We start from the raw sequence: 26095 nt of genomic DNA on the forward strand, positions 1-26095 counted from the left end.
TTAACATGCCAGTCAGTTAAAGCAAACAAATACTGTGTATTTTTTCTTAAATGCATCATTTTTAACAGGAGGAGCTAGATCCTACAGTTTTATATGACAGATATCATGTAGTGAAATATACAGCACCAGCATGTACTCCCACACAGCTAGTTTACCAAAAATACACACTTATTCACACACAAATGCACACACAAACACTGATTGCATTAATCAGCAGTACTGTGCAAGTCCCATTCCAGTCACATCCATCTATAGGAATATTATAGTACTCACAATTCTGCCTGCTTTAATTTAACTATTGTTGCTTACAATATCTAAGACAGTGACTAAAGAGTGTTTCATTTTACTTAATAAAATAACCTTTTAACATGGCACATTTGAACACAACAGTGGTTATATTTAATTGTTTTGATATATATAAAGTAATTAAAACTAGCTGCACATAAACCAGCTACAACAGTCAAATGCTACTTGCATAATGATGTATCAGTATTAACAATGTTATACTAATATCAAAATATATCACTGAAATGGACAATTTATTGTGCAGAACATGTAATCTGAGAACATGTTGCTGATAATATTTCTGTACTCTTACTTACGTAGGATTTTGAATGCAGGACTTTTACTTGTTATGAAGTATTTTTACACTGTAGTAGTGATAGACCGATTCATTGGGCCGATATCACTTTGAGATAATCGGCATCAGCCCATACTTATATAGTTATACTGAAGAGAATGATGCAGAAGAATGACGTCACCTTCTGAAATTTCTATTCCAGTAATCAATAAAGAATACATCTAAACAGCACATTACTGGCTAAAGCCGCTTTCACACTGCTATTTTTCAGGAGTTTTGCGCAAATATGGCAGCTGGCTGTGCTGAAAGGTATAGAAGGGGGGGGGGGGGGGGGGGGGGGGGGGTCAGATTCGATCCGCCTCTGAGCCGGGAACGTTTTGTAGTAACAGAGACGGAATGATGTTTGTGTGAAAAGCCGGCATGCGTGTGTTGTGTTACACATAATGGTCTTTTTCTGTCACGCCACTCTTGGAAAGATGGATTGTTGTGTGAAAGCACACATGGTTGCGGGATTATACTGCAAACTTATGTTTTGTATGAATGAGCGAATGTGGCATATTGACGGATATTCTTACCCTGTTTATTGTGAAATCTCTGTATGAAAGCAGCTTAAGATAACCATGTATAAATTGTACTCTGCGTGGAATAATCGAGTTATGTAGGACTTTTCTTTGTTTTGATGTCGGTATCATATGCCTGCCATCTGCCACCCAGCACCAATGATAACAGCTTTGTGTGTGTGTGTGTGTGTGTGTTATACTGGTTTAGATGTTACTGGGATTCTGTAAGTGTGTGTGTTATACTGGTTTAGATGTTACTGGCACTCTGTAAGTGTGTGTGTTATACTGGTTTAGATGTTACTGGCACTCTGTAAGTGTGTGTGTTATACTGGTTTAGATGTTACTGGGATTCTGTAGGTGTGTGTGTTATACTGGTTTAGATGTTACTGGCACTCTGTAAGTGTGTGTGTTATACTGGTTTAGATGTTACTGGGACTCTGTAAGTGTGTGTGTTATACTGGTTTAAATGTTACTGGGATTCTGTAGGTGTGTGTGTTATACTGGTTTAGATGTTAATAGGACTCTGTAAGTGTGTGTGTTATACTGGTTTAGATGTTACTGGCACTCTGTAAGTGTGTGTGTTATACTGGTTTAGATGTTACTGGGATTCTGTAGGTGTGTGTGTTATACTGGTTTAAATGTTAATAGGACTCTGTAAGTGTGTGTGTTATACTGGTTTAGATGTTACTGGGATTCTGTAGGTGTGTGTGTTATACTGGTTTAAATGTTAATAGGACTCTGTAAGTGTGTGTGTTATACTGGTTTAGATGTTACTGGGACTCTGTAAGTGTGTGTGTTATACTGGTTTAGATGTTACTGGGACTCTGTAGGTGTGTGTGTTATACTGGTTTAGATGTTACTGGGATTCTGTAGGTGTGTGTGTGTTATACTGGTTTAAATGTTAATGGGACTCTGTAGGTGTGTGTGTTATACTGGTTTAGATGTTACTGGGACTCTGTAAGTGTGTGTGTTATGCTGGTTTAGATGTTACTGGGACTCTGTAAGTGTGTGTGTTATACTGGTTTAGATGTTACTGGGACTCTGTAGGTGTGTGTGTTATGCTGGTTTAGATGTTACTGGGACTCTGTAGGTGTGTGTGTTATACTGGTTTAGATGTTACTGGGACTCTGTAGGTGTGTGTGTTATACTGGTTTAGATGTTACTGGGATTCTGTAGGTGTGTGTGTGTTATACTGGTTTAGATGTTACTGGGACTCTGTAAGTGTGTGTGTTATACTGGTTTAGATGTTACTGGGACTCTGTAAGTGTGTGTGTTATACTGGTTTAGATGTTACTGGGATTCTGTAGGTGTGTGTGTTATACTGGTTTAGATGTTACTGGGATTCTGTAGGTGTGTGTGTTATACTGGTTTAGATGTTACTGGGATTCTGTAGGTGTGTGTGTTATACTGGTTTAGATGTTACTGGGATTCTGTAAGTGTGTGTGTTATACTGGTTTAAATGTTAATGGGACTCTGTAAGTGTGTGTGTTATACTGGTTTAAATGTTAATGGGACTCTGTAAGTGTGTGTGTTATACTGGTTTAAATGTTAATGGGACTCTGTAAGTGTGTGTGTTATAGCCTAGATGTTACTGTAAGTGGAAACCAGCCTCATTGGCAGCATCGTCACGTGATCTGCCATGGTAACCGGCTACTGTCATCGGTTCCGCTCCAGGAGAGGTGCAGCTTCAGCCCGACTCAGCTGAGAGAGTAACTACTGCTTCACTTTATAATAACTCTGCGGGTTATATTTGACTTTATATTGGCCTCGGCGTCTTCAAGCGAAGTCCAGGACCCTTCTTGCCTGAAATATTGGGAACATTTTTATGAGAGAGTGCGAGCTGAAAACCATGAGTCACCTCAACTATGGGTAGGTCCAATTTATTTTTTAGATATTAAAGAGTGGACAGAGCTGAGAGAGACAGGGTTTAATTTAGCTGCAGTGTAGTCCATAGCAGTTTTACAGATGGTAGACCTTACACGCAAGTCAGTTAATCTTGGGTTTCTTATTTTTTTGTAATTTCTTGATAACAATGTAAGTAACTTAATTAATAGGCTACCAATGTCATATAGGAGTAAAATGTCGAGCAATAAGCCCTATAGTCAATATAGAGACATAATTTACCACTTTTAATTGACTCTATGCTAACGCTACTGTTAGGCTAGTCTACTAAAAGGCCCCTAAGGCTAATAAAATAAACCTTTACATACAGTATTTTCAGAAAACAAACTGCGTCACCAAACGACAATAGCCTACTTTTGTCCAATAGTATGGGAGTACAACATTTAGCAACATAACCAACAGTGAGGCACATTTCACTATTTTTAGTTGACTCAATAACCTTACATTACCAATGCTTTTTGGCTACTGTGACGTTTCTAATTGGTTAATTGAAAAAATAAATAAATGCAGAAACAAAGAGGGAGAGTGATGAAAAAACAATTTTTGTCTAAGAGGTATTCAGAAAAAAATAAATACCATTCACAACAAATTCACAACAGAGACATAATGACCTACTTTTAGTTGACTCCACACATCTTCCAGTTTTAGGCCAGTGTACTAATACACCCACTAAAAACTAACTAAATGAAAAAAATCTACATACAGCAGTGTTTTAGAAAACTTAACTTCTTAACTTAAGAAGTGCTTAACTGCAAACACAAAACATTGAATGGTTCTAAGAGAGATTTATGCACTCTTGCTATGACACAGTAGCACGATATTCTGTATGTTTGTGCCATGTGTCTCCTCAAAGCATCATTGGGTCAGAGAAAGTCCTGTATAAAATAACAAGTGATAGTTAAACCTCCATGTTGTGGTTAAAAGAGAAATCTGCAGCCAAATCCGAGGAGCACCAGCGACAAATGAGCCAGGTGCACAGAAAGGAGGCAGACAGGGTTAAGTGTGCCATCCCCGTCTAATTCCTGTGTGTAATCAGACACAGGTAACAGTCCCTATAGTTGTAATATCCTGTTGTCTTGTAAACAAATGCAGTAGGAAATCAAATCTGTGTTAGGAAAAAAAAGCTGCTTTCAGGTTGTGGATGACATGGCAAATTGCCTTACTAAAGAATTTGATTGAGATGAGATAATATCTTGCTTAAAGTGAAGTTTTCTTGGCTGGGATTAAATCAGTGTCTCCTTTGTGTTTTTATTGGTCTTGTTTCTGTAGACTTATTTCAGCCTACAACAGTCTGACAGACAAACATCTCGCTGGATACTTCAGCAGCACTCGGATCAGGAGACACTTGCAGAGAGCAGGACTGGTACGTCAACAGGATTATTATGATAACTATCAGGGCCGTAGCTACTGATGGCACAAAGGAATTTACGTTCTACACTCTGAAACTATCGATGGTGGGGTTTGAAGGCCAAATAAGTTAAAATGTGATTGTTTTAAACTAAAAATAATTAATTAATTGAAGTATGTTAAAGGGATTTGGAGTTTCTCTCTTCTCCTGCCAGTGTGAAGTGTTTGAAACAGTATTTAGTGAAACACAATTTACAGAAAATGTAATGGATGTAATGGATGGAAAACATAGTTTAACCTGCCATAAATTCTTTAGGAGTTTAGGTTGGTGCTTGGCAGATATGGATGTATGATCTCATCTAGTATTTATAATCCTGGCCATGGCCCTGATGATGAAGCTGATGATGATGATGATGATGATGATACATGAAGAACTGGTGACAAATTTGCACAATCCTACTTCTGAGAGCTAGAAATTTAAGATATCCATACTGTCAATATTATCACCAACAGAATCACTCATTTTATAGCCTGTAGTCACTCACAGTGACATATTGTTCAGATACTCATATTGCAATTTAGTAATCATCTTTTACTAATTATTGACTATTAACATGAACATTTATTCCTGACCACAGTTGCTTCAAACCTGCAAGGAAATGTCCTTTTTATTAACTTGGTAGATTTAAAGTTGTTAAACACAAAGTGTAAAGGTAATTAAGTTTAGTCACAGACTTAGCTAATCTGCTTCATCAGGACTATGGCGGTGTGGTTTAATCAGACTTGACAGATAGCGACCAAACAACCACCAATTGTCCTCAGTTTCTGATTCAAATATGAAAAAATACAGAAATCTCTAATGGGAAATAACAGAAAACAGTTTTCTGTGAAAAAAATGTATTCATGTAGGAGCTCAGTTTGACAAGATTGTTAACCGTCTTCAAAAACACTTATAGACTGAACCCTTCTGAGACTATTGTCATTATCAGATCACTCGTAGTGGACGTATTGTTCCCGACAAGGAGTACAGACACAGGCTGATCCAGAGAGCCCACCAGAGACATGTTCGAGAATGCCTGGCCCAGGCCATTTTCCACAAGGTGCTGGAGATGGAGGTGGGAGGAACACCTTGTACCAGAGAAGAAATCTGTGCTTCTCTTTGCATAATAAATTATGCTAATGTTTTCTGTGCCCCTCCCATACAGCGTGCCCATCAAATAGAGATCAAAAGGAAACTGGAGGAGTTTGCAAGGAGAGAAAGAGTGCATAAGATCAAGGTACATGATTTATATTTTAAACACTGCTTTACTAAACTGATGTTATATTAGAAAGAGTTAATTTCCCTAATTATTGTTTATCCATTAAAAAAATCATCTTAAGTGTCTAATTAAAATTTTCCGTTATCGGCATTCAGTTCAGTACATTTTATTGTCCCAAGTGGGAAACTTGGCTTGCAGTAAACAAATAAGGATAAGAAACAACACAAGTACAAAAATTAAAAATACAAAAATGTTACCTGTACCTACAATGTACAGAAACACACTAAAAATCACAAGACAGTCTCCAAAATGCTAGGTTACATGAGCTGATTAAGCAGAGTTGTTTCACAGGAGTTTTTTTATTTACCATTATGTACAGTACCATTATTTATAAATACTACAAATATGTTTCAATTTAGAACTTAACATCCTGTAGCTATTCAATAAATGGCAACAATATTAATGAATGGTCTTGTATGGAAGGTGGATCGCTCTAAAAGGTATGAAGAAGACATCATCCGCATCCTGTCTCCACGCCCACCCACAGGTGCCAGGGGCATCCGAAAACAGCACTCTGGGCCAGAAGGGGAGCACTCTGAATCCTCAGACTCTGTGAGTCAAAACATCTGTCTTGGTGCACCAGTAGATTCAGTGGATATTGCTGCACATTTAATATGTTGTCACCTGTGAATGATACAGGCACACCTTTGGCCAATCAGGAAAAAGATAAACCACTGATCCTTAATCAAGTGCCTTTGAAATTTGACCTTTAATAACAGCATCTCCATCATGAAAAGAAGGTTTTTAAATGCCACGACACACTTAGAAATGGTCCCTGAGATTTCACATCTGAGTTTAAAACCTTGACCTTTAGTTAAAGAGCATTTATTAGGCCAATCAGTTTAAGATGGATAGGTCAATCAGACCTGTGTTTTACAAGATTAAAATATGAGGTTTTATTTAAATTATCGTGCTCTCATCAAACTTAGTGTCAAAATGCATCATCTCTCCAACTTTGGTTAAAACCATAGACTGTATAAAAGAAGTGGATGTACCCACCGTGACGTCCCTCATGGTTTTGTGCACTACCATTTAGAAGGCTTAAATTTGACATTTTGGCCGTCGCCATCTTGGGGGGGAGGGGTTTGGAACCAGAGGAGACCATATTTCGACGAGGGAGTGGAGCTGGGAAGGGACATGCATTGCTACACCTGACAGGTTGTAGTGGTAGCAACATGTCAATCACAAGGTAGCCATGCCCTAAAGCAAACCCTGCTTTATCAGCTTTTGTAGTCTAAATTTACTAAACAAATGTCACATCATGCTTGATTGAAGAAGACTGAAACTAGTGATTAAGAGCATAAACTCATTAAGAAAATGTTTACTGAGGTAATAAAGTAGAGTCATTTTATCATAGACTCCAATGCAATTGCAATTTCTTTTTGCAACCAGTGGAGTCGCCCCCTGCTGGTTATTTGAAACAAGCCAGCAAGCACCATAAAATGTCAAGTTTTGTTTTTTACAAGCTAGCTGTTTCCCATTTCCAGTGTTTATAATAAGCTAAGCTTAATGCCTGCTGACCTCAGGACAGATTTCATGTATTAATATCAGCAAATCATTTCCTTTACTTGCAGCACCTACTGTACATATAGCCAGTCGGCTTAGCTTTTGCACCATCCCTTCGAGCTGTGTCGGAGGGATGATGAACAGAGTTACCAGGTTTAATGGACAGAAAGATAAACAAGCACAGTTTCAATGGACAAAACAAATAAAAATCAGTTTCAATCACGCAAACTCAGTCACAGTTGAGTGGTGTCCAAATCCTGTCTGTAACGAAAATCATTGTGTGTGCATGCTGATAGTTGGCATGTTTACACTGACGCTTAAGTTTGAAGAGCTGTCTAAGCTGCTGTTTGCAAACAAGAGTGTTTTAAGTAAAATTGTGGGATTAGAAGTGTGTTATCTTTTAAACATTAAAAGTCACAGGCCTTGATGCCAGAATAAATAGAGCTGGTAATCCTGGCATTGATCTCCATGTTTACCCTGTGAAATCTCTCTCCTCTTAAGTCTGCGAACGTCTCCAACTTCAGCAGGTAGAGCCTTGTTTGAAATACGTTAAATTAAATTAACACTGATATGTTGGAAAAGATGTCAAGGCACCTCTGGGAAGATTTCTGATGTGCCTTTGCACACACAAGTTGTGTCAAATATCATGAACTGCAGCAAAAATGAACAAAAAAATCATAATTCAGTATAATTATATGAATGAAAAATAGAGTAGATTACATTAAATTAACATATTAATGGTAGCATTATATTGCAGAATGCATAGGTGGCATGCAAAAACCAGCAGTGGACCACAAACTGGAAAATGCTGAATTAAAAAACGACAACATATTCAGTATTAAATAATGTCACATGTGTGCTTTGCAAATAAATTAGTGCTGGGCACGTTAACACGTCATTATCGCTTATTTTATCGCACATTAACACAGTCTTTTTTTAATTATTATTATTTTGAAAGTCTGTTGCTCACTGGCTCTGAACACATAGGCCTACAGTCAAACCATGGGTCACAGGAGGGGTGGGGTGGTGATCAGCTTGCAAATCACCCACCCAAATATGCAGTGGAGGGAGGCTTCGGCAGACTGCATGCAGCGTGTGGGAGAATTAAAACGGCGCTCCGCGAGTAAACGGCAGTCGCTCTATTGAGAGTTACCACGGCAGCCGCTTCTGTGTGCTACACAACTGTAGCCTATTTAACTTAAATTAAAATGATAGGCTACATAACTTTACCTGATAGGCCTTCATCTAATTTTGTGGGGATGATCTGCCATGCGAATTCCCTCCTGTTGATGTCCTGTTTAGTAAAGATGAACAGATTCTGGAAACTCATGAACAGTGAGGATCAGTCTCTCTTCCAATGAATTGTACAAAAAGTTGAAGTTGAAAAGAAAATTCAACTTCAGCAGCAGGCGGGCGTGTGTGTGAGGCGACCATGACCGCTTCAATTGTGCGCTTAACAATGTGATTAATCGCAATTAATTGCAAGAAAATCATGCGATTAATCGTGATGAAAATTTTTAATCGTTGCCCAGCACTAAAATAAATTTTATTTTTATTATGCCCTGTAAGACAAAACATTACAATAATATGACAAAAACATATACTGTACTTCCTGTTTATACTGTATTAAATAATGATTATTGACAAATAATGCTAACAAAAAAGGAAATTTGAACCAGGAAAACTATCTGCTGAGGAAGATAATGAGGCGGTGAGATTGTTTTCATCAACTGCTTGTTACAGGGTCAATCTCTGCCTCAAACATGTGTTCAGATTTTATAAATTTATAATTGTCACAAATTTATTGGATTCGCAGCATTGTATTTGTTGTTCTGTATTCATCGTATTAAATTAGTGATACAATGTACTTTTTGGATTTCCATAGTGATACATATACAGTGTTTGCAATTAGCAGAATGCTATTTGTATGTGTGTTATGGGTGCTGCAGCCGGGCTCGTCCCGACCCAACACGGCTCCAGGGAAGATGCAGAGGCCGGTGCGTCTGAAGCCGATCCACAGTAACGGCGCCACAGCTTCGCTCAGACGCAGCGCCCCTTACAGACTCCTCGAGCCCTCCAATAAGAATGACTGCACCGTGAGACCGTGACACGAGACGCACACTCATTCATACAGACAGAACCATATTTATTTTTGGTTAAGAGTAGGACCAATTTTATCTACCTTTGGTCACACTGAACAACTAAAACACTAAAGTTTATTATACATTATACTGGACAGATTTTAAATATTCATCCCTCAGCTCTGTAAGTGGACTAACACCTCTCCAATAAACTTTAGTCAGCACTAAAAGTGACTGTTTCCACTAGCACATGCACAGACATTGTTATTACACAGCTGCAACACACTGAAGTCTTCTCACAGTGTGACTTTCCTCCCAGATGGACAAGGAGTCCCAGAGACGTTTGACCACAATGGAGGCCTCCCGTGACATCTCACCCTACTGCCTCCCAGTCATTAACAACTTTGTTACCCCGGTGCCTCCAGCCACAAAGAGGGTGGTAAAGGTCATTCCCAGCGGCACGCTCAGAGGCCGCAGACTGCGACCTACCACCGCCACCAGTGGAGCTGACGTCAATGAGGTCGTTCTCTCTTTATGTTTCATCTGGCAACAAACTTTCCACAACAAACTTCCAAGCTGCAGTCCCTTTAGGATTAATTAGGAACAACAATTCAAATTTCCAGGCGATGAATTGATCTTTGCAAGACTTAGCAGTAGGAGGTCATATTATATGTCTTTGCAAATACAGAACAGCATAGAGGGATCACGAGCATTTTCTATTACATAATCTGCAGTGACAGATTATTGTTAAATGCAGTTGCACAGTTAACTTAATGGTAAATCTATGGCTGGACAATAAAAACATTTAATTAACTAAAATCAAATTAAGTAAATCAATTAAACAACAATATGAATTTCTTACTGACCTAAATTTACTATGCAATTTTTTTACTCAGTGGTCAGCAAGAGTTTAACTTTAAGACAACATGAAATATAATATAAAATATAATTAACGGATACAAAAATAATTTGCATGATTTTTTATCATTATAGAGTACCATTCCTACCTGTGTAGATCAGTCACGTCATATTTGGGATTAAACTGGGTTAAATTGATCTGACTCCAACCTGTCCTTTCTTCTCATCCAGGACCCCCCCATGCTGAGGAGCTCTGTGCACCAGAGCAGAGTGTGTGTGAAAATGGTGTACTTTGGTAAAACGGTGCGTCTCTCCAACGACCTGATCGACGTGAGGGACGAGGTCAAAGTGTTTCAGCAACACTGTGGAGGAGAGAACCTGTGTGTTTACAAAGGCTTGCTCCATGAGGGAGGTCAGTGTGAGGATTGTGTTTGGGAACACAAATAAGAGATCAAGGGAGGGAGGTCATATAGACAGCCTTTGAGCAAACTAACCCTATTAAGGGTTCACCTGGTCTGTGGAACGACATTAAATGGCGTTATTTCTGTATCTTTAATTTAGTTGTGTATTATCATTTGAATTACCCTATATAGGGATATGTAAAGATGCCTCACAGGATTTAAGATGGGGTATGGTTGTTCTGCAACGCCAAGGTCACAGATTTGATGATCGTGATTTTGATCACGAAATTTTATTTTATTTTTTTAATTTTATCTACATCCTCAATCTTTCCCTCAGATACTTTCCAGTTCATTTCAAGACGACACAGAGGTTTCCCCTTCAGCTTGACCTTCTTCCTGAATGGGCTTCAGGTGGAGCGGCTGAGCTCCTGCTGCGAGTTCAAACACAGGAAGGGCTCCAGACTCGGTGGCAGGAACGGACACTTTGGCTTCTCAAGTGTAGAGGGGGCCTCTCCCTGCTACAAGTAAGGGCTTCTTTTAAAGGCTTGCTGTGTCTTTAAAGGGGAACTTCACTGACACATTAAATGTTTACAGGTCTTGGGGAGTACTACTTTTGTGACTCCAGAAGGAGCTGAAACTAGTAGTAGTTTGAAAGAAAAAAAACAGAGAATGCGAATTTAGAAAGACGTGAGCTTACCAGACCTCTGTAGCCTGCTTCTCATCTCTGCTTGAGGCTAGAAGCAACAGGCTAAATTAACCACTACTAACACAACACACCTGAATCTCCACTGAAATGTCAGCGGTCGAGTTGTATTGTAGGCACCATGTTTTGACAAGGATTAAAAAAAGACACCCTTCTTTGTGAGTCAGACAATGTTATAAGAGTGCAGTGCTCAGTGACCTGTCTAATGTAACTCATCTGTACATTAGTGAGCTTTAGAGGTATTGGTAGGCAGATTTTGTTACCATTGGACATTACCAGGCTAGCTGTTTCCCCTAGTTTCCAGTCTTTATGCTAAGCTAAGCTAACTATCTCCTGGCTCCGTCTTAATATTTAAAATCGATATTCTATATTAACAACCGATCAAATGACTAATTGACCCTTCGCTAAGCCACGCCCTGAATATGCAGCTGGCCAATCACAGCGCAGTATAGGACTCGCCCTAACTGAGGTCCGACACTTTCATGGTTGTGCTCTATTGACTCTAATGTAAAAGGAGTCGTTTTCTAGCTTTTTTTGCTGTATTTTTCCAAGATATGTTCAAACGCTGTGACATGGGGAGAACATGCAAACTCTGCACAGAAAGGCTGGGGCAACCGGGGTTTGAACCCACGATCTTCTTGCTGTGAGTGCTAACCACTGCACCACCGCACCGCCCAGGCTGTGGATTGTTCCTAATTTAATGTTAGTTAGCTACCGCTAGCTAAATTCCTTCTGAATGTAATGTTATATAACCCTACTGTTTTTGCTTTTTGATGATTGTAATAGTGAACAGAAACCTAACAAACTTTACAGGAACATTGTTGATCCTTAATATCGTTGTCCTGTCTCAATCGTCAGGTGATGCGGCAGTTCATTTTTACTCTGTGATTGGTAACGTCAGTTTGACAGCCTGAATACAACCTTTGAATGTATACTTCAAACCTTTCCATCTCTTTCTGAGATCACTTTTTTTATTTTTCAAAAAATTAGACAATATTTCTCCAGGAAGAGCAATGGCAGCGCCGTGATAGGTCTGACAGGTCCAACATTAACTAAGGGGAGCGTGGCTTAGCAAAGGGTCAATTGTTTGTGAAAGGGGTCGCTCATAGTGATCGAACTATCATCCGATTTTGTTCAATTCCCCTCATATCTGCAAAGCTTTATAGCGAGACCTTTTTTCCGGCCGCTACTTTACTGATCTATACAGAGGAGAGTTATAAATATTGGACCTCAATTCGCCATGTGGCCAAATGAATGTTGCAACTTGTCTACTTGCCAGCTGTTTGCTGACAACTCAGTGTTGTGCTTACAGATTTGTTTCTGCTGCCAAAAAATGCATTATTGCAGGCTAAACAGACCAGTACAATCAATCTTTTCATCTAACTCTGTGCAAGAAATTGAATCAAAGCGTATTTCACAAAATATCAAGCTATTCCGCTAAACTGAATGCTTACAGTATGTTATGCAAATTTTTCCAGGTGCATCATAGCAATGGGTTTGGACAAAAAGCCCACTCCGCCACCAAAAAGGGTCAAAGAGGATGGAGGAAGAGAGAAGTCATTCACCAGCCCAAAGGATGATCCTGAATTGGAGACAGAAATGGCTCGTGAGGGCACTGCGTCCCATTCAGAGTGGGAAACCAGCCTACCACAGGACATGGAGACGCAAGTCAAAGAAGAAACAGCAGATGAGGAGGACAAAGTCAGAAACGGTATAATGATGGAAACATCCAAGTATAGAAAAACACAACTACAACTACGTCAATAAGAAATAAATACATATAACAAACTTCACAGATATTTTCCATATGAGAAATTCTCACCAATACCAGTATGTTGATTTAGTTACTCCTGACAAATGCTTTTCAAGAAAGCCTTTTCTAACTTACGTTTTCTTTTGAATATATTTATTTGTCCTAAAGCTGTGTCGTTCTGGTTAAAGCCAAAATGATGAGAAAAAACAGAAAACAAAGGTGGGGGTGGGGTGGGGGGTGAAGAGTAGGGGGAAGCTACCATTGCTGAAAATACATATATTTTTTCACACTTAAAACTTTTGAAACCAGTATTTTAAAATATGTATTTCACTGAATATTCTGTATGTCTTCCTCCTAAGATTACGAAGAAGACTTTGAAGCAGATGATGAGGGCCCTGCAGAAGATGCCGAAGCAAAAGAAAAGAAATCCCCATCTCCATCCGGTGAAACTGAAAGGCAGGTTACAGAGAGAGACGCCTCTGAGACTGAAGACGACGAGAAGGATGGTGGGTTCTTGTTTGAACAAGAAAAGTACCACAAGAGAAGAAAATAATTGAGAGTATCGTGCATAATTAAAACATTTTCAGGTTCATACTTGTATTTAGGGTTTCTACTAAAAAAATTTATGTGCTTTAATGTTTCAAAAAATACATTATTTTTCTTGTACTGTCCACTGCACAAGCAACAAGTATAACTATCTGTCCATCAGGAAACTTCATAAATCACAGAGTTGAGGCAGAGCAGCCAGAGGACATCAGAGGGAAAACTAGAAAATATTTACCTTTCCTTTATAACCGTAAAAGCACTTTCTGTGAGACACACTGCACCGCACAACCTACAGCTCTGGCTCTATGAGCTTGTTTTTCTGTGATATTTTGCAGAAGCAATGGATATTGAGGCTCACGGTATGTCAGTTCATGTACTGAACTCTTTATATTCAACTATGCCCAGTTAAATATAGTTTTTCCATTCGACGTCCTTTAATACAGCAGAATCACTCGGTATCCTTTCGAGAACATTCACTCATTCATCACTCATTTCTGTTGATCTATGGACCTTTAATTTCGATGAAATGCTGAAAGTTATATACGTAAATTGCAATCTATAAACCAGCAAACCATCTTTTTAAGTTTGAAGGGTGATATTTCTGTCAAATAATTTACAATTCTTCATCTTTCTTGCACAGAAGACATAAAGTCTCATTCAGGCTCCAGCTCCTCAGGCAGCAACCAGGAGGAGAGTGATGCTGAAGCCACCAACGACTCCAGAGAGGACAAGAAAGCAGAGCAACCCAAAGAGGTAGATCAAGAGGAAACTGCTGTTTTTCTTGCAGATGAAAGAGACGAACCAAATCCAAAAGAAGTCACTGCCACCGAGGCCGAGTCTCCAGTGCCTAAAGACTCAGACATACAGAACAGTGCGTGGGAAAGCACAGAGATAGACATCTCTGACGCCAGCATCCCCTCGGGGAACAATAATAAACTGAGTGATGACATCTCAGGAGACAAAGAGGTTGAGGAAATGTTAGATGAGAGGAAACAGGAGGAGGAACAGGTGAGAGGTGAGTATAAACCAACAACTACAGCTCTGGATCTTTCACCTGAGTGAGAAAATGAATCCATCTTGTATGGAGGTTTTTCCACTATTATCACAAGCAGGGCTGTAGTTAAGACCACTTTATGTGAGTCCAGGTCTGTGCCATGAGCGGGAGTGTACAGCCATGATAGCAACGAAATATTTATCACAGTACTGTCAGTGCTGCATTGATTGTTGTACCATTTAATAGTGGAAAAATTACTTGTGTATTTTTGTCCTTTTTGGTGTGTGATGATTTTCTGTCTGATCCACTTTTTAATGTCAAAGATAAATTTTATTCAAAATGAGTTTCAAGGTGTTTGGATATAATAAGAAATTCTCACATATACCAATATTTTGATTGTACTCCTGACAATGCTTTTAGGCTTAAAGAAAGACTTTTCTAATTTCCGTTTTCTTTTTACTGAATTTATTTGTCCTAAAGCTGCACTATTTCGTTCTAGTTAAAGCAATGATGATGACAGCAAAACAAAGGGAAAAGCCAGTTCAAATCAGAATGCAATCAGAAGAGTAGGGGGAAGCTGCCACTGCTGACAAATACATACATTTTCATACAGTACAAATTAAAAAATAGCACAAAATATGTGGCTGTGAAAAGCTTCTGCATATTTAAACATTCCAGCAGCGTTCTTCCATTTCTGTAAATATTTAACTCACACATGTATAGAAAATGTATCATAAAACCAGAATTGTATATGGATATCTTAAGCCAAAGTTATTTCCAAATTCAAACTGTGCTCCTGGTATTCGTTTGCACAAAGCAAGTGACTTTCTTTTCTTTTAATTTTGAATTTACAAATTCACATCCTAAAACTATATAAAGCAGGTTTAAGGTAGTCATAGACGTTTGCATATGGTTTTTCCATTTTGGTTGTGTACTGAATGATGCTTGTTTATGTTTGTTATGTTTTTTTTTTTTTCTTACTGTGCATGTTCACTTAAGCATCCGCTTGCATGTTGTGTTGCCACCTTATGTTTGCACCTGGAAACATTAAAGACATATTTTTTTGTTTATGGCTGTATGTTTCTTTATTCTCTCGTTGCATTAGCATTTTTCCAATACCGCCTCATATATTTTAACTTTTGGCTCACAAAGTCCTGCGCTTACTTGAACATGAACTGATATCTTTTTCTTTCCCAAGCCAAATCTGTGCAGGAGAAGCTGGCAGAGGCCATACTGAAGGAGTACCAGTGCAGCTCTGAGCCCGAACTGAGCGACACCAGTACTGAGGAGGAGGAGGAGTCTATAGATAAAGGCCACAACAAGGGTACCAGATTTAAATTTTCATTCAAATCAATAAGCATGCTGCACAAGACAACCTTTGCACTAAAATCCATATTTTCCTAAACAATCCCTCATTTACATTTGCAGATGCAGTTCCAGAGAAATCATTGACTTTTACAGAGGAGCAGACCCCCGTAGAAGAGACGAAATGTGAGGAAGGTGTTGTGGAAGGTGAAGTGGTACAGGAGCACGAAACTGAACAAGAGCCCTGCGAGAACAGTGACGGTACTAAAGATGAGATGGTCAAAATAGATGAGGAAGATGAAAAGTCTGCATCAGAAGAAAATATAAACACAGCAGAGAACGATAAATCCGAGGACACAGACGATACGGGTCTGCATCCTGTACGTGAAGAGGAAATGGCTGAGGATGGCACAACTTCAGAGCCTCACGAAGATACAGCAGCTGAATCCACTGATGCTGAGGCTGCAGAGAGAGGCGAGGAAAATGAGGAGAAAACTGCAGTGGAGGCCGACGCGCAGCCGGACAAGACAGGGCAAGGGGCAAAAAGCAGCGAGGAGGATGAGTCATCAGTATCAGAGCCGAATAAAGAGACTGATGAGACAGCAGTGCCCGATAATGCAGAGGCGGAGGCGATGACAGCGAGCGAGACAATGGAGATGAAAGCAGAACCCTCAGAGGAGGGAGAGGCCCTCAACTGTGAAGAGGCACCTGTAGCCGACACAGAGAAGAGGCAGCAGGGACACAGCGAGGACAGAGCGGCAGCATCAGAAACAGAAGTCTCAGCAGAGACTTCAAGCAGCTCGTTGGAGGGGAGCGCAGACACCACAGTTGAAAAAACAGCAGATACAAGTGAGGACAGTGCAAAAGATGAGAGCAGTAAAGATGATATTAAAGAAGAGGAAGCAGAGGAAGTGTCAGCAGTAGAGGCTAGTAAGGATGACAATCAAGAAGAAAGGTGTGATGTGGGGGAAGAGCAGACAGAAAGATCTGTGGAAACATATGATAGGTTAGAAGAGAAATCTGAAGAGGAAGGTAAGGAGGAAGAAAATCAAACAAATGCAGATGAGCTAACAGAAGGTGACAATTATGAGGAAAGAGAGTGGGATGATAAGGACAAGACAGAAGAAGAGAATAATGAGAATAAAACAGAAGGAGGAATAGAAAACCTGGAAAACATTTTAGAGTGGACTAAAACTGACTCGAACACTGAAGCAAATGTAAATGAAGAACAAGCTGAGAAACCCCGCAGCAAGGAAGATGAAGACAAGGCAGATGAATCAGAAAAGGCAGAGAAAGATCAAGATGGTGAACGTGTCCAGGATGAATGTGACAAGGAAGAATCTGAAGAAAAGGGTGCCACAAGTGATGAAACTAATGAGGGTGAAAAGACAAATGAGACAAACACAGCTGCTGATGAAGAAAGGGATGTTGATGCAGACAAGGAAGAGAAAGATCAGAATGAGAACGAAGCTGAGCAAAGTGAAGCTGTGAAGAATAAAGACGACGAAGAATCTAAAGAGAAAAATGTAAATGTAGAGGCAGAACAATTATCTGAGATTGTTGAAGAACCTGAGGAAAGTGCAGATGCAGACTTGGACAAAGATAACGTGAATATATGTGATGCCAATAATGTTGTGACAGAGGATGTCGGTGATAGTGAAGCAGCAAATTTAGCACATCGGACTAAAATGACTGAAGAGACACTAAACAACACGATGGAGGCTAACGATGTTAATAAAGAGACTGAAAGACGAAGTGATAACATTGATGCTGAAAATGGAGAGATTTCTACCAGAGCAAATAGTGAAACTCATGAGGATGAGGACGAGGCCCAAACTGAGGGCAAATGTGACGTGAAAACAGCAGAGAATACCGAAGATGAGAGAGAAACTGAGGAACCTTTGGAAGACGAGAGCACAGAGGTAAAAGAAGTAACTGCGGAGTCTGGAGAGGGCGGTGAAAAACATGAAGACGCCAAGTTTGAACAGGCTCTTGATACTGATATGGCAGAAAGTGAAGCTCAGGAAGGGGATGACTATGTGGAAAAGCAAGACGAATCTGCTAAACCCGGCTCGCAGCCAGACACATCTGGTACGGAAATTAAAGAGGAATCTAAATCAGATGACGGAAAGGATGGTGAGGAGACAAAACAAAAAGAAAGCGGTGACATATCTGACCCTGATCATGAAAACAGGGATTCAGATGGGACCAAAAAGAACGATAACTCCCAGATAAATGTCAGCGAGGTCATAGTTGCTTCCTCAGGTGATCAGGCGCAATCTTCAACACCCAAAGCTGTGGATTTTGACATCACAGGTCACGAGTTAGATGAGTCCACCTCACCGTCTGACTGTAAGGCTGACGAACACCCACACGCTGATGAAAGTGCCGCTGCCGCTGACCTCTCTGCCACAGACGGAGATAACGGAGCAGACATGGAGGATGCGAGCAAGGCCTCGGAGGAAGGAGCGAGTGTGCTGCTCAAACCTCAAGAACAGTCGGCACAGCTGACGCAAAACAACGAGGCTGATAACACAGAAGAGAGCGCTCCAGTTGGTGAAGAAACTCCAGAGGCCTCAGCAAGAGAAGACAACACAGATCTGGTCACAGACTGGGTTACCACGCATCAAACATCAAAGTTCTTTGAGACGTTTGTTGAACCTTTAGAAGACTTGAAGGAATCGCCTTCGGACATGCAAGAGCACGCGCCAAAAGATGTAAATGAGTCAGGGGACAAAGCCGAAGAGGAAGCTGGAGAGTCAGACCACTCTGAAGATGGCGAACCATGTGAGGATGACGCCGCCACAGACACACAGCAAGTGGAGGAGGGGACTGCGGTGACAGACTTCTTACAAAAAACGGAGAGTGAACAAAATGACGTGAACGGGCAAGACGTGCGGTCAGTAGAGCACAAACGAAGCAGGGGATCTCTGGAAGAAGACACAGTTCAAGAGGGTTTAATGGAGGATAACGCTGAGCAAACTGATATTTTCAAAACTGAGGTGGAAAGCATGGCAGGTACTCATCATTCAGTAACCAGTGGCAGGCCTGAGAGCGTCTCCGAGAACCAAACTGAGGAGAAAAGAACTGATGATGGTCCAGACTTGAATGAAAAACCTGCAGCAATTGAAGAGTTAATAGATCTTCTTTCATCTAAAACAGAGAAGCATCGTGAGCATTCGTCGAGCCCAGAAGAGCTCTCCGAACCGAAAGCAAATGAACTGAGAGATACAGAAGAAGAAGCATGGGAACAAAGTCGACAAGTTACAGAAATAGCTGATTTTACAGCATCCAAGTCAGAAGATGGAAGCCAGGAGGAGGCCCGTCACGAAGAGATCCAACCCACGGCGTCAGACACGAGCATCAGCGGAGACAGAAGAGACGTGCAGCTCATCCAAGACATCGCACACACTCTCAGTAAAGATCGGCTGAGCACTTTCTCAGTGGATGAAACATTGTTTGGTCAAAGTTCATATCCTCTGCTGACTGCCGTGAGGACAGAGAGTGGACATTAGAGATTCACACGTCAGAGCGGCACTAAGGTGCACTGAAGCTTTACTTACTTTACAAGATAACATACAAAAGCAGTTCAATTGTAAAAGTGAGTATTTATAAAGCGATTAGACAATCAGATGGCTAGATCAGGAAACGTAATTTGATTTCAGTTTTGACAGAGTCCGTCAAGTGTCCTATGGCTTCTATGTTTACATTACAATGACTTGTTATATAGTCTTCATCCCTCAGTCACCAAGAAGAAGAAGCTGCATAATGAGTTTTGACGGCTGCAGGAAATGTTTACAATAGCCCATCTCTTCCTATTGTTGTGGTAACAAAGAGGCAAAGTTTGCGTGAGGTATCAAGCACAGCTGCTATCACCTATTACCTGTAAACAGATACTCTTCCACTCACACTCACAAGTGAGTGAATAATTCATAGTTGTTGGACTCCCACATCTTATTTGGTACACTTTACATTTCCACAGACCTGGCACAAGCACTTCACTACAGGAATGTTAACCAAAGCTAACATGGATGATTCATTTATCATTAGGCTGCTAATTAGGTAATTAAAACTGTTAACATTTTGAAATGTCAAACCTACGCACTGATTTGTGTCATTACTGCTGCTAACACTACCTCTTATTCAAAAACATACTTAGAGACTTACTGTATATTTATTTGGATTGCCTATTCACCCGATTTGTATGGCAAGTGTGGGTTTGTGAGGCTTCATCTTTTCATTTGAGATCTGTCAATGACTGAACCCTAGTGTGATTTGGCCACTCAGAAAATAAAAACAGTGACATAGATAGTGACGTTCTGCTTCTTACCCCCCTCACTTGAATGAAGAGCGGGTGTACATTTGATGTCAGAATTAACGCGAGCTTTGACTGAGATTCTCAAAGCTTGTATTTCAGATTCGTGCAAACCATGTGTATACAAAAACAAATGGTGCTTGTCATACATACAGTATTTACAAGATCTGAAAGCCTCAACAAAATATTTAAAAATTGTTTACATACATTTTGTAACCAGTAAATCAAATTTAACACAAGACTGTAGATATTAGGAACTAAGAGTACTGTAAACAACTCACCCATATACAGTATGGTACAACTAAATACAATTTAGGTAGCAAGTTAGTTAGCAACATCTACTTCTACCATCTATTTATACAGTTTTACTTCAAATGAATTGTCAAAAACAGGCATGAATGTCTGGATTAATAAGGCAATAATAAAGCGGACTAGGAGCTCAAAGCAGGTTCAGTTACTGTCCTCGAAGCTGCCACTGCTGCTGAAGGAAGAGCAGAATCTCATGGTGCTCATGGGATCAGACACGTACCCTGAAACAGAGACACTTATTTGTGAATAATAATGTTGATAATAATGTTGACACTATCAACAATTAAAACAAAAGGCTGGTGATTAAGGCTGATATTATTGTTGTAGGAAATCAGTTTTTTCAGTCTTTTTTTAAATAAACATGTATATTAGTGACTGTATATTTGGGGAGTATGCCACAGACAGGGTAGGGAAGTTGAAAAAGCAGTTGGTTTTTGTCTTTTGTGTGGGATTTGACAATTAGGAAAATATAGAATAGCGCTAGCCTTTTAATACCTAAGACCAAAACTTTTTTGGAAAAAGGTTTATTATACACAAACAATTAGATCAAAAAAACTGAAATAACCAATTAACAAACCATTTCGGTCAATGGGGGAAAACTGCATGTTCCTTCTGAGTTCCTCCAGTGAAAGGCCTCCGGATGCACGACGCCGCTCACTGAAAAATAAAATAAATGAAAGCAACAGTACTCATTAATCCACTGCAAAACAACACTAGTCTAGAAATCTATACTGCTTCGTTTACATGGAGAAGGACAGATAAGATGGAGCCAGATAGAAGCAGAAGAAATTCAATATGTAATGTCCAACCAGGCCGCTCTTACACAGTATATAAAATTGATGACATGTTTGATGGGATAAACAAAGACACGATCCGCACACTGCTTTACAAAATGAAAGAAACATTTTTTTAAATAAATGATCAGAGGTGGTGGTGGCACAATGGATAAGACACATGCCTTTGGTGTGAGAGACTGGGGTTCAATCCCCCACTGTGACCCATCCACCATTGTGTCCCTGACCAAGACACTGACCTAATTGCTCCAGAGGCGTGTGACCTGTATAGCAATTGTAAGTCGCTTTGGATAAAAGCATCAGATAAATGTAATATGATCAGCAGCATTTATTTATAGGGAATCTCTCTTCTAACTTTGATAGAGCACCAGGGAGCTACAGACAAGTCACGCCACAAAAAAACAACCTTCTGTTAATGGCTTCATGGTGACTGTTACTGGGCTCTGACAAACACACACAGAGACACACAGTACAGAGGCTTAAAGCCCGGCGTCTACTGGGGGCCTTACTCCTCGGTCAGAATGCCATGCATGTTTTATTGCATTTGCTTTCCTTTGTTTCCTGTTCAGTATCTGAGCAACAACACTCCTAAGTATCTTAACTGATCTACATGTTGGCATAACGATTGTTGAGAGGGAGTTGTTTCTGCAAATCAGAGCAAGCCCAGACATGATGTTTAGTTAGCAGAGTATTAAGCTGAAAACATTTAATTGAACCTCCCCTGGTGATAAACAGCTTCAGATTTCTGAAAGCTTTTTAACTACTTTTTGCGGTAATTTTTAAGGCTTATCCAGCTGGTAACCGGTGTTCCCTCTACAACAATCACTATAAAAACAACATCTATATATTCAGTTTGATCTCAGGTTTATTTTCAACCAATCAAAGCTCTGACAAAAGATCTCAGTATGGCTGAAGTCCAACTGTTGTGTTTATTTAAACACTAAATTATCTCTTTGATGCAGTTTCACTCTAGTCATTTTTATAGTCATTGTAAATGTCACTGGGCCATTAACTTGGCTGCACATATAATGACTCGAAATTCTTAAAAGTATAGCCTGATAATGACACACCATTGACATACCATTTTATTTCAGTATTAACTGAGTCACTGTGTCGTGTGAACATCCTTCAGTTACATCAAATCATCTTTATGTGCCCACTTGTATGTCATCACAAGATGCAGCAGTTGTTGTGATTGCAAGTGCATGTTTTTCATTCTTTTTCTTCAGCAATATGCTCCATCAGTGGCCAGGTGATCTCAGGTGGAAAGTTGTCCATTAGTGATTTAAAGGGATTGACTATGGATCACTCCACCCAGCCATTAGGCTGTCACAGACTATTTCACATTAAAGAAGTTATGTGGGTCATTAGGTGTCGGCATTTCCATATTAAGCTGATTGCTTGATTGAGCGAATATCAAGTACATCGTTTTAGAAGCTGCTTTTAAATTCTGCATCAGGGCTTTGGCTACATTCGTTTGAGGAAGACATCTTTTGAAGTAGGTGGCACAACTGTTAAGGTCTCCCCTTCTTGTGTTAAAAAAGATAAACATGACATCTCTTCTGGGAGCATTGTCAAATTTCTCCAAAACTATACACCAAAATGTGTTTTGGAGTAAATATAAGGAAAGAAAGGAAGCCGCTGAATCGCGGCAGAATGATGGATCTACAACGTCAAGTTTTAACAGTTTGGGAGTTTGTGGAGGCAGATTTTAGCACCCTAAAGGGCTTTCAGACCAAAAGCGAAGTGAGCGTTGGGGGCGGTGCGTTTACATACAAAGTCAATGCAAAGACATGGAGCCGCGGTTTTCTGTCGGGCAATGCGAAGGGGGGCGCTGCCGGCGACGCGAAGCCCTTCGCATGAGTTGAATATTTTCAACTCCAGCGAGAAAGTCACCGACGGCTTCAGAGCGTTGTGTGGAGAGGGCCAGGTAGAGCGGGCGATTGACATTCTGCTGGCCGGCGGAGAGCTGCAAACTTGAGGGAGAGGAGTAGGGAGCAGCGCTCCAGCTTTTGGACAAATAAACACCCGCAGTCGGTCAAGATTATTCTCTGACAACTGCGCCGTTTACTCGTGGGAGGAGCTTGGAGTAAACTTTTATTAAATTGGCTTTTTACTTTAATTTTTGGGAAGCGAGGAAGTTGAACTACCTGGTGAGTTCAGAAAACATGTGTCTGTAACTTTATTCCAGCTATCGCTGTACTTTACTGTGACGAAGTTAGCACAGCCCTGATCAATTCAAACTCCATTCAGAAAACAAACATTTGTTGCCCTGCTGTCTTGCTGACAGACCTGTCAAAGCATAAGTTCACATGTTTAACAAATCTGCATCATATTGTAGTTATTTCGGAATCAGTTTGATCCGTTTATTGCTATTTAATCACAGCGAAATGTTTACTTTGGGTTCATACAGCTGTAGTAATGGCGAGTTGTGTTTAGTCGCGTTATCACGTTGTGTGGGAACACTCAGCAGTTGTCCAGTGATAAAACCCCCGCGAGGAGAGCGTTGCGAGGATTAAATTCGCTTTTGGTCTGAATGCCGCATAACTACTGATTCATCCAATAAGAGGCTCAATTCTCGAGTACACTGTATATTGTATACAGTGACACGTGCAATATATTGGTTGTTTTATATGGATTTTGACAATATTTAGGGAAGTTAAGTCTTACAAAACTGCTCTGAAAAGCCAAATTGAGAGGCCACAACTGTTGTTTAATTATATACCAATCAAGAAACATCAAGTAATTTTGTTCTACTGCTAAGTCACTAAATTAGACCCAACAGCAGGGTTACCAAAGCTTCATGCAAACACCTTAAGCTGATTAAAGACTAACTCAGACTCTGCTTCAACTAATAGCTGGGTTATTGGGAGGGTGTGAATGTGGCAATTGTACAGCAAATGATTCTCACGCCCTTCACCCGTCTGTGGAGGTGCTTGAGTTCTCTTACCTTTGAGTCCAGAAGGCGTAGGCGCGAGTGTTGAGAGCATACTCGAGTTCAAAGCGGGAGCGCAGGGCGGCCACGTGGCTCCGGCCGGGTCCTCCTCGCCCCAGCAGACAGTCAGAGGATGAGGAGGGCGACAGGGAGCCGCTGCTGTTACTGGAGGCTGGAGACATAAGCTGCCCCACACACAGAACAGCAGAAATACAGTCACAATTGTGAGAATTGATTTATCACAACATAAGTGTCATGCGCTGCAGCCTTAAATGGGATGACACTTGAGAATATGAGGGATGCTATATACCTCAACGTTGCACAAACATTCCTCCAGGTTGGAAACCACTTCAGAGAATTCAGGCCTGTCCTGAGTTGGAAAAAGCAACACAGTACAATCAAATGCATCAGGTGGCCACAACAGACAGACACGTGTGTTCTCTCAAACACAGCCCTGTATGTTGTGCTCATTTTAGTCCACCCACACATGAAGCAAGGGTGAACCCTGCTTCAAAAGCAGCCCTTAGATCTCATGCCTCACTGTAAAAGAACAAACACTGCCACCCCGGAGCTGTTCAATTATACATCACATCCCTCAGACAGGCCAAGGTCTGTCCGCATGCTACTTTCACTATAGAGACAGGAAAATGAAGACAGCACAGTAAAGATGAAAACATAACAACATGACAAGCCTTTGCCAGCATCTCATTTTGATCTTGGCAAATGCTTTTCATAAATGATTGTGTTTGTGTAGTTTCTTTGGTCTTTCAAGTTTATATGATCTTGTACTGGGGGGATTTTCATAAGCCTATTAAGAACAACATTTTGCAATTTCAAATTACATTGGTGTCACAGAAGCAGAAGTGTTCATCTGAGAGCAGTGGTCTGAAATCTGCTTACCCTGCAGCATTAATTCTCTCAGGCTTTAACAAATACCTTTGTACAAATCCTGTAAACACAGTGCGGCGTGTCCCACTTTTAAAGTCCGTGGTAGCTGGTGTACTGGTGAGGCACCATGAGAGAGGCGTGCAACATGAAACTTTATGAGCCTATTGTAGTGTCTCAACGAAGCTGCACTGGGACAAGGCGATCACAACTGGTTGGCAACCAACAGGAAGGAGATGTAGCCCACCGCAGAGGGAGGATTGTGCCAACATGCTCGGCCGTCTTATAATGTGTCTTGATGAGGCCGAGAAAGAAACATGCCTGGCTAAACATCACAGTGCTGAGAGGGATAATACAGGTCATGCGTGCTCCTGAATGTGACGAGCCATGCAGTAATGGATCATCAAGGGCCCAATTCATTACTGCTGCACACATTTGCAGGGGCAGCTGACTCGGCATCAGTTGCCTTTCTGAGCCATTGTTGTCTAAATTGCTAATGACACGGAAGGATTTTATTGGGGAGAAAAGGAAAAGAGAAAAGGTGGGCTTCAGATTATCATGATAACCCAACATGTCCAAGGAACTTGGCCATAAGAGGTGAACATTCACACCTGCAAAGAGAGCATCGCAGCAGCTCAACGTGAAATAAAATATACACTGGCTTGCCCGGCAACTCAAGTTTCACAAGTGCAGCGGAGGCAGACACATTGATCGAGGCTAACAGTGATGTAGGAGGTACTAATAGAGCTTATTTTCCATTGTTTTATTTATTTATGTTTTTAAAGTGAACAAAATGGTGTAATTGTACTGATAAATAAGAGTCCAAGTTTTGTGTCCTCCTTTAGGAGGTCAAAGATAAAAGCACTCCTCAATGGGACTAAGATGATAATCAATATTTATGCAACTACATTTTTCCATGAAGTGAATGTGATTCTAGGAGAATTAAAAGGGAAGATAATACTAGCAGGGGATTTCAACCAACTTATGGATGTATTTTTAGAT

At 40.4% G+C, this 26095-nt stretch overlaps 3 protein-coding genes across 4 annotated transcripts in view; 1 reads left to right on the forward strand and 2 right to left on the reverse strand.

The window, feature by feature from the left end:
• Positions 1-26095, reverse strand: part of lpxn (leupaxin) — a 665334-nt gene that overhangs the window by 380824 nt on the left and 258415 nt on the right. The gene's annotated exons all lie outside the window — the stretch shown is intronic.
• Positions 2828-20129, forward strand: erich3 (glutamate-rich 3). Its single transcript, XM_046049131.1, has 14 exons — positions 2828-3009; positions 4312-4405; positions 5379-5504; positions 5595-5666; positions 6132-6260; positions 9164-9310; positions 9615-9815; positions 10385-10565; positions 10892-11078; positions 12736-12968; positions 13370-13516; positions 14197-14571; positions 15749-15874; positions 15979-20129. The coding sequence occupies exons 1-14, from the start codon at positions 2966-2968 to the stop codon at positions 19368-19370; spliced, it is 5454 nt and encodes a 1817-aa protein (XP_045905087.1). The 5' UTR covers positions 2828-2965; the 3' UTR covers positions 19371-20129.
• tnni3k (TNNI3 interacting kinase) overlaps positions 15481-26095 on the reverse strand; it is a 22475-nt gene continuing 11860 nt past the window's right edge. For both annotated transcript variants that reach the window (XM_046049051.1, XM_046049050.1), the window contains 4 exons: positions 24519-24578; positions 24224-24393; positions 21057-21136; positions 15481-20700 (listed from right to left, as the gene is read on the reverse strand). In XM_046049051.1, the coding sequence (XP_045905007.1) occupies positions 20621-20700; positions 21057-21136; positions 24224-24393; positions 24519-24578 (390 nt within the window). In that variant the 3' untranslated portion in view covers positions 15481-20620. The remainder of the gene's footprint in view (positions 20701-21056; positions 21137-24223; positions 24394-24518; positions 24579-26095) is intronic.

This window comes from Micropterus dolomieu, linkage group LG05, assembly GCF_021292245.1.
Source record: "Micropterus dolomieu isolate WLL.071019.BEF.003 ecotype Adirondacks linkage group LG05, ASM2129224v1, whole genome shotgun sequence".
Classification (NCBI taxonomy): domain Eukaryota; kingdom Metazoa; phylum Chordata; class Actinopteri; order Centrarchiformes; family Centrarchidae; genus Micropterus; species Micropterus dolomieu.